Here is a 12,189-nt window from a genome sequence, read left to right as displayed (position 1 = left end):
CTGGCAGCAGGACATAGGATGTAAAAGGATATTTTTTTACACTATCTACAGCACAGAGACTTGCTGCAGATGCAGTGGCATACCCTCAAGCTGGACCTTTTTGGCTGGTACAGGATCTTTTTTTATGGTCTGTACCGATTTTTGGCTCTCCAAACTTCCATTGACAGTATAGGAAAAGGGACATGACCACGCCCCTTTACCAGTGGCCACACACCCTTTTCAAATTTGTAGCGATTTTTATATGTAAATTGTTGGAGGGTATGTTGCTGCAGATGCAGTGGGCCTATTTTGGGGTGTGGGCCTGGAGCTGCAGCCCCATTGTTAATCCTGCTCTGGGAACACACAACAGCCAAAGGGCTGAGCCTCCCATTGCATGTAACCTGTGTGGGAGGGCGTTTCTCTCCCAATCAGCTGTGGACTGGGTGTGATAGACCTGCTGCTAACCCAATGAGAGCTCCTAGCCACGCCCAGCGTTATCCACACATGCAGAAGAAGGGATTCTAGGTATGAAAAACCAACAATGGAACTGTACTGAATGGTAGGCTCTGCGTGCCGACATACTAACATCATCATAGAAACTAGATGGATTCTTATATATTCACCCCTTCATATTTCTTTATGATAATAAAAAAAGGAAATTATAGAATTATAAACAGGGTAAGGGCCCCTTTAAACAAAGCTGACATATTAATAGCGAACAATCCACATGAAACCAAGGTTTGCGGTCTTGTAGGCAATACTATAGTAATTCTGCTGGAAATGCCATTTTCCGTGCCAGGATTTATGGTTTCCTTATATAATTTCACTATTTACATTAAGCCATACTTGCCTACTCTCCCGGAATGGCCGGGAGGCTCCCGAAAATCGGGTGACCCTCCCGGCCCCCCGGAAGAGCAGGCAAGTCTCCCGATTTGTCAGAGCTGGGGGTGGGGGTGTGTGGGGTGCGGGGTGGGGGGGCTTAAAGGTGTTGTCACTGTAACCCTGCCCTTGCCCCACCCCGCCTCCGGCCCACCCCCTCCTTACGTCACAGCACTCCCCTGCCCCCCTGCTGAGCCGACCTGGCTGCTCTCTCCAGCAGAGAGCAGCCAAAATGTTGGTAAGTAGGCACTAAGCGACTCCAAAAATCAAAAACCAAACATACATGGGATAGATTCTGGATTCAATGTTTCATTATCATTGCAGTTTGGGATGTTAAATGATAATTCCACCCAAAACGGGGGGAATGCTTCATTCACCGCACGTAGTGATGGGTATGGGAGATCTACAGTGATGATACCACTGTCGTTAAGACAAAATCACTATGCTGGGGCTCTAACGTGGATGAATTGCTACTTAGAGAATGTCATCTATATACTGTATATGGGTGTTATAACTTTAAACATAACGGTCAATTACATGTTTAAGGTTATCTTGTTATAACCGATATTCGGACATCAGGTCGACGTCAATTGATCGACGTGGACAAAAGGTCAACATGCAAAACGGTCAACATGAGTTTTTCGCAAAAAATTTTTCTTCATTTTTTTTTTACTTTTTCATACTTTACGATCCACGTGGACTACAATTGGGAATGGTAACCTGTGCTGAGCGCAGCCGTAGTGGAGCGAGGCACCTTGCCCAAAGCATGGAGAGCGAAGCCAGCCATCCGAGGGGGACACTGTGCACTAATTGGGGTACCCGGTCACATTACGGAGAAAACGACACCAAAAACACATAACAAAACCTATTTCAGGTGTCGATATAAGTGGTGTCGGCCTTGAGTCCTATACATGTTATAACCAACCGCATGGGCGAAATGCTCTTAGTAATTGTTCAGCTGTGTCAGGATCCCTGTGCAGGCAAACTGAGATCAACATTAGTGATGGGTGAGATCCCCACCGTTGACTTCCTGACCACATACTGGATCCGCCATCTGATCCCTTGCCGTGCTCCATTTCCCACTCCACCTGGGAAGAACCAGCTAAGCAGGTGTCACTGCCCCTGTCTCCAGGTGTAGATGAGGACAGCGGAATATGGCCTGGGACCACTACACCCAGTAGGACCAGCTGGTGATTCCAGTGAATAAAGTGTAGTACCGGAAGTAAAAGTTTGGATTCAATTTTAAATTCCACCCAAAACTAAATTTGTTGTTGGTTGGAGTGAATCTACAAAAACAAAACTTCATTTGTACAAGACATTAGCAATGATTTGGGTATGTCTTACCTGATGGCAGCCCTGTATCTCCGAATCTCTCCCATAGCAGGAGTACGAGCCTCTCTCTGATTTACCTGCAAATAAGAATGGAAAGCTAACGTCAGTCTTCTGTTAGACATGAGCAATATGTAGTAACATACAGTAATGTATAAACATGTATATGTTCCAGGTTCTATATACACAGATGTATCATCAGGATGATATCGGCTTTTGGTAATAATGGGCCTAATTAGGGCACAGGTGACATTGCAGAAAATTTGGCGAAAAAATGTAGAGATGAGCGCCTGAAATTTTTCGGGTTTTGTGTTTTGGTTTTGGGTTCGGTTCCGCGGCCGTGTTTTGGGTTCGAACGCGTTTTGGCAAAACCTCACCGAATTTTTTTTGTCGGATTCGGGTGTGTTTTGGATTCGGGTGTTTTTTTCAAAAAACACTAAAAAACAGCTTAAATCATAGAATTTGGGGGTCATTTTGATCCCAAAGTATTATTAACCTCAAAAACCATAATTTACACTCATTTTCAGTCTATTCTGAATACCTCACACCTCACAATATTATTTTTAGTCCTAAAATTTGCACCGAGGTCGCTGTGTGAGTAAGATAAGCGACCCTAGTGGCCGACACAAACACCGGGCCCATCTAGGAGTGGCACTGCAGTGTCACGCAGGATGTCCCTTCCAAAAAACCCTCCCCAAACAGCACATGACGCAAAGAAAAAAAGAGGCGCAATGAGGTAGCTGTGTGAGTAAGATTAGCGACCCTAGTGGCCGACACAAACACCGGGCCCATCTAGGAGTGGCACTGCAGTGTCACGCAGGATGGCCCTTCCAAAAAACCCTCCCCAAACAGCACATGACGCAAAGAAAAAAAGAGGCGCAATGAGGTAGCTGTGTGAGTAAGATTAGCGACCCTAGTGGCCGACACAAACACCGGGCCCATCTAGGAGTGGCACTGCAGTGTCACGCAGGATGTCCCTTCCAAAAAACCCTCCCCAAACAGCACATGACGCAAAGAAAAAAAGAGGCGCAATGAGGTAGCTGTGTGAGTAAGATTAGCGACCCTAGTGGCCGACACAAACACCGGGCCCATCTAGGAGTGGCACTGCAGTGTCACGCAGGATGTCCCTTCCAAAAAACCCTCCCCAATCAGCACATGATGCAAAGAAAAAGAAAAGAAAAAAGAGGTGCAAGATGGAATTGTCCTTGGGCCCTCCCACCCACCCTTATGTTGTATAAACAAAACAGGACATGCACACTTTAACCAACCCATCATTTCAGTGACAGGGTCTGCCACACGACTGTGACTGATATGACGGGTTGGTTTGGACCCCCCCCAAAAAAGAAGCAATTAATCTCTCCTTGCACAAACTGGCTCTACAGAGGCAAGATGTCCACCTCATCTTCACCCTCCGATATATCACCGTGTACATCCCCCTCCTCACAGATTATCAATTCGTCCCCACTGGAATCCACCATCTCAGCTCCCTGTGTACTTTGTGGAGGCAATTGCTGCTGGTCAATGTCTCCGCGGAGGAATTGATTATAATTCATTTTAATGAACATCATCTTCTCCACATTTTCTGGATGTAACCTCGTACGCCGATTGCTGACAAGGTGAGCGGCGGCACTAAACACTCTTTCGGAGTACACACTTGTGGGAGGGCAACTTAGGTAGAATAAAGCCAGTTTGTGCAAGGGCCTCCAAATTGCCTCTTTTTCCTGCCAGTATAAGTACGGACTGTGTGACGTGCCTACTTGGATGCGGTCACTCATATAATCCTCCACCATTCTATCAATGTTGAGAGAATCATATGCAGTGACAGTAGACGACATGTCCGTAATCGTTGTCAGGTCCTTCAGTCCGGACCAGATGTCAGCATCAGCGGTCGCTCCAGACTGCCCTGCATCACCGCCAGCGGGTGGGCTCGGAATTCTGAGCCTTTTCCTCGCACCCCCAGTTGCGGGAGAATGTGAAGGAGGAGATGTTGACAGGTCGCGTTCCGCTTGACTTGACAATTTTGTCACCAGCAGGTCTTTCAACCCCAGCAGACCTGTGTCTGCCGGAAAGAGAGATCCAAGGTAGGCTTTAAATCTAGGATCGAGCACGGTGGCCAAAATGTAGTGCTCTGATTTCAACAGATTGACCACCCGTGAATCCTTGTTAAGCGAATTAAGGGCTGCATCCACAAGTCCCACATGCCTAGCGGAATCGCTCCCTTTTAGCTCCTTCTTCAATGCCTCCAGCTTCTTCTGCAAAAGCCTGATGAGGGGAATGACCTGACTCAGGCTGGCAGTGTCTGAACTGACTTCACGTGTGGCAAGTTCAAAGGGCATCAGAACCTTGCACAACGTTGAAATCATTCTCCACTGCACTTGAGACAGGTGCATTCCACCTCCTATATCGTGCTCAATTGTATAGGCTTGAATGGCCTTTTGCTGCTCCTCCAACCTCTGAAGCATATAGAGGGTTGAATTCCACCTCGTTACCACTTCTTGCTTCAGATGATGGCAGGGCAGGTTCAGTAGTTTTTGGTGGTGCTCCAGTCTTCTGTACGTGGTGCCTGTACGCCGAAAGTGTCCCGCAATTTTTCTGGCCACCGACAGCATCTCTTGCACGCCCCTGTCGTTTTTTAAAAAATTCTGCACCACCAAATTCAAGGTATGTGCAAAACATGGGACGTGCTGGAATTTGCCCATATTTAATGCACACACAATATTGCTGGCGTTGTCCGATGCCACAAATCCACAGGAGAGTCCAATTGGGGTAAGCCATTCCGCGATGATCTTCCTCAGTTGCCGTAAGAGGTTTTCAGCTGTGTGCGTATTCTGGAAAGCGGTGATACAAAGCGTAGCCTGCCTAGGAAAGAGTTGGCGTTTGCGAGATGCTGCTACTGGTGCCGCCGCTGCTGTTCTTGCGGCGGGAGTCCATACATCTACCCAGTGGGCTGTCACAGTCATATAGTCCTGACCCTGCCCTGCTCCACTTGTCCACATGTCCGTGGTTAAGTGGACATTGGGTACAACTGCATTTTTTAGGACACTGGTGAGTCTTTTTCTGACGTCCGTGTACATTCTCGGTATCGCCTGCCTAGAGAAGTGGAACCTAGATGGTATTTGGTAACGGGGGCACACTGCCTCAATAAATTGTCTAGTTCCCTGTGAACTAACGGCGGATACCGGACGCACGTCTAACACCAACATAGTTGTCAAGGACTCAGTTATCCGCTTTGCAGTAGGATGACTGCTGTGATATTTCATCTTCCTCGCAAAGGACTGTTGAACAGTCAATTGCTTACTGGAAGTAGTACAAGTGGGCTTACGACTTCCCCTCTGGGATGACCATCGACTCCCAGCGGCAACAACAGCAGCGCCAGCAGCAGTAGGCGTTACACGCAAGGATGCATCGGAGGAATCCCAGGCAGGAGAGGACTCGTCAGAATTGCCAGTGACATGGCCTGCAGGACTATTGGCATTCCTGGGGAAGGAGGAAATTGACACTGAGGGAGTTGGTGGGGTGGTTTGCGTGAGCTTGGTTACAAGAGGAAGGGATTTACTGGTCAGTGGACTGCTTCCGCTGTCACCCAAAGTTTTTGAACTTGTCACTGACTTATTATGAATGCGCTGCAGGTGACGTATAAGGGAGGATGTTCCGAGGTGGTTAACGTCCTTACCCCTACTTATTACAGCTTGACAAAGGGAACACACGGCTTGACACCTGTTGTCCGCATTTCTGGTGAAATACCTCCACACCGAAGAGCTGATTTTTTTGGTATTTTCACCTCGCATGTCAACGGCCATATTCCTCCCACGGACAACAGGTGTCTCCCCGGGTGCCTGACTTAAACAAACCACCTCACCATCAGAATCCTCCTGGTCAATTTCCTCCCCAGCGCCAGCAACACCCATATCCTCCTCATCCTGGTGTACTTCAACACTGACATCTTCAATCTGACTATCAGGAACTGGACTGCGGGTGCTCCTTCCAGCACTTGCAGGGGGCGTGCAAATGGTGGAAGGCGCATGCTCTTCACGTCCAGTGTTGGGAAGGTCAGGCATCGCAACCGACACAATTGGACTCTCCTTGTGGATTTGAGATTTCGAAGAATGCACAGTTCTTTGCTGTGCTGCTTTTGCCAGCTTGAGTCTTTTCATTTTTCTAGCGAGAGGCTGAGTGCTTCCATCCTCATGTGAAGCTGAACCACTAGCCATGAACATAGGCCAGGGCCTCAGCCGTTCCTTGCCACTCCGTGTGGTAAATGGCATATTGGCAAGTTTACGCTTCTCCTCCGACAATTTTATTTTAGGTTTTGGAGTCCTTTTTTTACTGATATTTGGTGTTTTGGATTTGACATGCTCTGTACTATGACATTGGGCATCGGCCTTGGCAGACGACGTTGCTGGCATTTCATCGTCTCGGCCATGACTAGTGGCAGCAGCTTCAGCACGAGGTGGAAGTGGATCTTGATCTTTCCCTAATTTTGGAACCTCAACATTTTTGTTCTCCATATTTTAATAGGCACAACTAAAAGGCACCTCAGGTAAACAATGGAGATGGATGGATTGGATACTAGTATACAATTATGGACGGGCTGCCGAGTGCCGACACAGAGGTAGCCACAGCCGTGAACTACCGCACTGTACTGTGTCTGCTGCTAATATATAGACTGGTTGATAAAGAGATAGTATACTCGTAACTAGTATGTATGTATAAAGAAAGAAAAAAAAACCACGGTTAGGTGGTATATACAATTATGGACGGGCTGCCGAGTGCCGACACAGAGGTAGCCACAGCCGTGAACTACCGCACTGTACTGTGTCTGCTGCTAATATATAGACTGGTTGATAAAGAGATAGTATACTCGTAACTAGTATGTATGTATAAAGAAAGAAAAAAAAACCACGGTTAGGTGGTATATACAATTATGGACGGGCTGCCGAGTGCCGACACAGAGGTAGCCACAGCCGTGAACTACCGCACTGTACTGTGTCTGCTGCTAATATATAGACTGGTTGATAAAGAGATAGTATACTCGTAACTAGTATGTATGTATAAAGAAAGAAAAAAAAACCACGGTTAGGTGGTATATACAATTATGGACGGGCTGCCGAGTGCCGACACAGAGGTAGCCACAGCCGTGAACTACCGCACTGTACTGTGTCTGCTGCTAATATATAGACTGGTTGATAAAGAGATAGTATACTCGTAACTAGTATGTATGTATAAAGAAAGAAAAAAAAACCACGGTTAGGTGGTATATACAATTATGGACGGGCTGCCGAGTGCCGACACAGAGGTAGCCACAGCCGTGAACTACCGCACTGTACTGTGTCTGCTGCTAATATATAGACTGGTTGATAAAGAGATAGTATACTCGTAACTAGTATGTATGTATAAAGAAAGAAAAAAAAACCACGGTTAGGTGGTATATACAATTATGGACGGGCTGCCGAGTGCCGACACAGAGGTAGCCACAGCCGTGAACTACCGCACTGTACTGTGTCTGCTGCTAATATATAGACTGGTTGATAAAGAGATAGTATACTCGTAACTAGTATGTATGTATAAAGAAAGAAAAAAAAACCACGGTTAGGTGGTATATACAATTATGGACGGGCTGCCGAGTGCCGACACAGAGGTAGCCACAGCCGTGAACTACCGCACTGTACTGTGTCTGCTGCTAATATATAGACTGGTTGATAAAGAGATAGTATACTCGTAACTAGTATGTATGTATAAAGAAAGAAAAAAAAACCACGGTTAGGTGGTATATACAATTATGGACGGGCTGCCGAGTGCCGACACAGAGGTAGCCACAGCCGTGAACTACCGCACTGTACTGTGTCTGCTGCTAATATAGACTGGTTGATAAAGAGATAGTATACTCGTAACTAGTATGTATGTAAAAAGAAAGAAAAAAAAACCACGGTTAGGTGGTATATACAATTATGGACGGGCTGCCGAGTGCCGACACAGAGGTAGCCACAGCCGTGAACTACCGCACTGTACTGTGTCTGCTGCTAATATAGACTGGTTGATAAAGAGATAGTATACTACTAATATTATATATACTGGTGGTCAGGTCACTGGTCACTAGTCACACTGGCAGTGGCACTCCTGCAGCAAAAGTGTGCACTGTTTAATTTTAATATAATATTATGTACTCCTGGCTCCTGCTATAACCTATAACTGGCACTGCAGTAGTGCTCCCCAGTCTCCCCCACAATTATAAGCTGTGCGAGCTGAGCAGTCAGACAGATATATAATATATATAGATGATGCAGCACACTGGCCTGAGCCTGAGCAGTGCACACAGATATGGTATGTGACTGACTGAGTCACTGTGTGTATCGCTTTTTTCAGGCAGAGAACGGATATATTAAATAAACTGCACTGTGTGTCTGGTGGTCACTCACTATATAATATATTATGTACTCCTGGCTCCTGCTATAACCTATAACTGGCACTGCAGTAGTGCTCCCCAGTCTCCCCCACAATTATAAGCTGTGTGAGCTGAGCAGTCAGACAGATATATATAATATTATATATAGATAATAGATGATGCAGCACACTGGCCTGAGCCTGAGCAGTGCACACAGATATGGTATGTGACTGAGTCACTGTGTGCTGTGTATCGCTTTTTTCAGGCAGAGAACGGATTATAAAGTAAACTGCACTGTCCTCACTAGTAAACTCTCTCCACTCAGTCTCTACACTTCTACAGTAACAGTACTCCTCCTAGTCAGCTCCAGTAAATCTCTCTCAGTCTCTTATAATCTAAATGGAGAGGACGCCAGCCACGTCCTCTCCCTATCAATCTCAATGCACGTGTGAAAATGGCGGCGACGCGCGGCTCCTTATATAGAATCCGAGTCTCGCGATAGAATCCGAGCCTCGCGAGAATCCGACAGCGTCATGATGACGTTCGGGCGCGCTCGGGTTAACCGAGCAAGGCGGGAAGATCCGAGTCGCTCGGACCCGTGAAAAAAAACATGAAGTTCTGGCGGGTTCGGATTCAGAGAAACCGAACCCGCTCATCTCTAAAAAAATGTCTGGAATATTTTCACTTTATTGGAGGCTGCAGGAGGGATACGCTGGCTGATATAGGACAGTCCTTACTGGAGGCTGCAGGAGGGATACACTGACTGATATAGGACAGTCCTTACTGGAGGCTGCAGGAGGGATACACTGGCTGATATAGGACAGTCCTTACTGGAGGCTGCAGGAGGGATACGCTGGCTGATATAGGACAGTCCTTACTGGAGGCTGCAGGAGGGATACGCTGGCTGATATAGGACAGTCCTTACTGGAGGCTGCAGGAGGGATACGCTGGCTGATATAGGACAGTCCTTACTGGAGGCTGCAGGAGGGATACACTGACTGATATAGGACAGTCCTTACTGGAGGCTGCAGGAGGGATACGCTGGCTGATATAGGACAGTCCTTACTGGAGGCTGCAGGAGGGATACGCTGGCTGATATAGGACAGTCCTTACTGGGGGCTGCAGGAGGGATACGCTGGCTGATACAGGACAGTCCTTACTGGAGGCTGCAGGAGGGATACGCTGGCTGATACAGGACAGTCCTTACTGGAGGCTGCAGGAGGGATACGCTGGCTGATATAGGACAGTCCTTACTGGAGGCTGCAGGAGGGATACGCTGGCTGATACAGGACAGTCCTTACTGGAGGCTGCAGGAGGGATACGCTGGCTGATACAGGACAGTCCTTACTGGAGGCTGCAGGAGGGATACGCTGGCTGATATAGGACAGTCTTTACTGGAAGCTGCAGGAGGGATACGCTGGCTGATACAGGACAGTCCTTACTGGAGGCTGCAGGAGGGATACACTGGCTGATATAGGACAGTCCTTACTGGAGGCTGCAGGAGGGATACGCTGGCTGATATAGGACAGTGCTTACTGGAGGCTGCAGGAGGGATACACTGGCTGATATAGGACAGTCCTTACTGGAGGCTGCAGAAGGGATACACTGGCTGATATAGGACAGTCCTTACTGGAGGCTGCAGGAGGGATACGCTGGCTGATATAGGACAGTCCTTACTGGAGGCTGCAGGAGGGATACACTGACTGATATAGGACAGTCCTTACTGGAGGCTGCAGGAGGGATACGCTGGCACAGGGCCGTCTTTTCGTATGGGCTCAATGGGCTCTTGCCCAAGGGCCCCAGGAGTATAAGGGCCCTAGTCTGATAGCTGAGGGTCCCCTCTTTCCAGGGGTACCAGATTTTTTAAATTCGGCCCTAGGGAACCAGAGATATCCAACTTCAAAGCAGTGGTCCCCATCCAAGCCTGTTAATTGCTCTTCCCAGCCAGATATCTCGGGCTCTGTATAACTTAGAGTTTTTCTGAGGGTACATTTCAAAAGCTGGGGCTCCCCACTTTCTGTGGACACTGGCAGCTTGTCTCTACTATGCCCAGAACCAGAGATATCAGCCTTCAAGCAGCTGGTCCCTGCTCAAGCTCCACACGTCTAATATGCAGTTTTATATATTTGTTGGTGGATTGCCCTGGCTCCTGAACTCTAATATCCAAGTCCCCAGTTCCTCCTGACAGGTGTCCCCAGTACCTCCTCATCAGTGTCCCCAGTACCTCCTGACAGGTGTCCCCAGTACCTCCTGACAGGTGGGACACTCTAATTTTTATCCCATTCAAAGCTAAGAAATCTTTTTCCAGGAACTTGAGATATCTGCAGTCAAGCAAGCTGCCCCCCACCAGAAAATGATGAAAATTAAGCCCACTCCACTATCAACCCCTCCCTTATGTATTAAACACCCCATAGCACCCTGGAAGTCATGTATCGGGGCCCCTTCATTCAGCCCAATGCCCCCTTCTACAGATTAGTGATCTCCCTCCCGCCCCATCTGTGCAGTAAAGGAGTAATTAGCAGAAATTACTGCTCCAGGTCCTACATGCTGAGCAGAAGATAGTACACCCCCTACCGCCTGCGGGACATCAAAACTGCCGCTAATAGCACCCCCACCCATGGAGGATGGGTAGGGGCCCCAGTGTATTGCTGTGCCCAGGGGCCACACTGCTGCTAAGACGGCCCTGGGCTGATATAGGACAGTCCTTACTGGAGGCTGCAGGAGGGATACGCTGGCTGATATAGGACAGTCCTTACTGGAGGCTGCAGGAGGGATACCCTGGCTGATATAGGACAGTCCTTACTGGAGGCTGCAGGAGGGATACGCTGGCTGATACAGGACAGTCCTTACTGGAGGCTGCAGGAGGGATACGCTGACTGATATAGGACAGTCCTTACTGGAGGCTGCAGGAGGGATACACTGGCTGATATAGGACAGTCCTTACTGGAGACTGCAGGAGGGATACGCTGACTGATATAGGACAGTCCTTACTGGAGGCTGCAGGAGGGATACGCTGACTGATATAGGACAGTCCTTACTGGAGGCTGCAGGAGGGATACCCTGGCTGATATAGGACAGTCCTTACTGGAGGCTGCAGGAGGGATACCCTGGCTGATATAGGACAGTCCTTACTGGAGGCTGCAGGAGGGATACGCTGGCTGATATAGGACAGTCCTTACTGGAGGCTGCAGGAGGGATACCCTGGCTGATATAGGACAGTCCTTACTGGAGGCTGCAGGAGGGATACGCTGGCTGATATAGGACAGTCCTTACTGGAGGCTGCAGGAGGGATACCCTGGCTGATATAGGACAGTCCTTACTGGAGGCTGCAGGAGGGATACGCTGGCTGATATAGGACAGTCCTTACTGGAGGCTGCAGGAGGGATACGCTGGCTGATATAGGACAGTCCTTACTGGAGGCTGCAGGAGGGATACCCTGGCTGATATAGGACAGTCCTTACTGGAGGCTGCAGGAGGGATACCCTGGCTGATATAGGACAGTCCTTACTGGAGGCTGCAGGAGGGATACGCTGGCTGATATAGGACAGTCCTTACTGGAGGCTGCAGGAGGGATACGCTGACTGATATAGGACAGTCCTTACTGGAGGCTGCAGGAGGGA

General features: G+C 48.4%; 1 protein-coding gene across 10 annotated transcripts in view; it reads right to left on the bottom strand.

Annotated features, from left to right (window-relative positions):
• The window catches only part of TCF4 (transcription factor 4), a 611,629-nt gene that overhangs the window by 244,461 nt on the left and 354,979 nt on the right, over positions 1 to 12,189 (bottom strand). For all 10 annotated transcript variants that reach the window (XM_063959822.1, XM_063959782.1, XM_063959837.1 and 7 more), the window contains one exon: positions 2,203 to 2,267. In XM_063959822.1, coding sequence (XP_063815892.1) covers positions 2,203 to 2,267 — 65 coding nt within the window. The remainder of the gene's footprint in view (positions 1 to 2,202; positions 2,268 to 12,189) is intronic.

This window comes from Pseudophryne corroboree, chromosome 1 (genome assembly GCF_028390025.1).
Source record: "Pseudophryne corroboree isolate aPseCor3 chromosome 1, aPseCor3.hap2, whole genome shotgun sequence".
In the NCBI taxonomy this organism is placed as follows: Eukaryota; Metazoa; Chordata; class Amphibia; order Anura; family Myobatrachidae; genus Pseudophryne; species Pseudophryne corroboree.
Note: the sequence above shows the minus strand (reverse complement) of the source record. Positions and strands in the feature narration are given on the sequence as shown.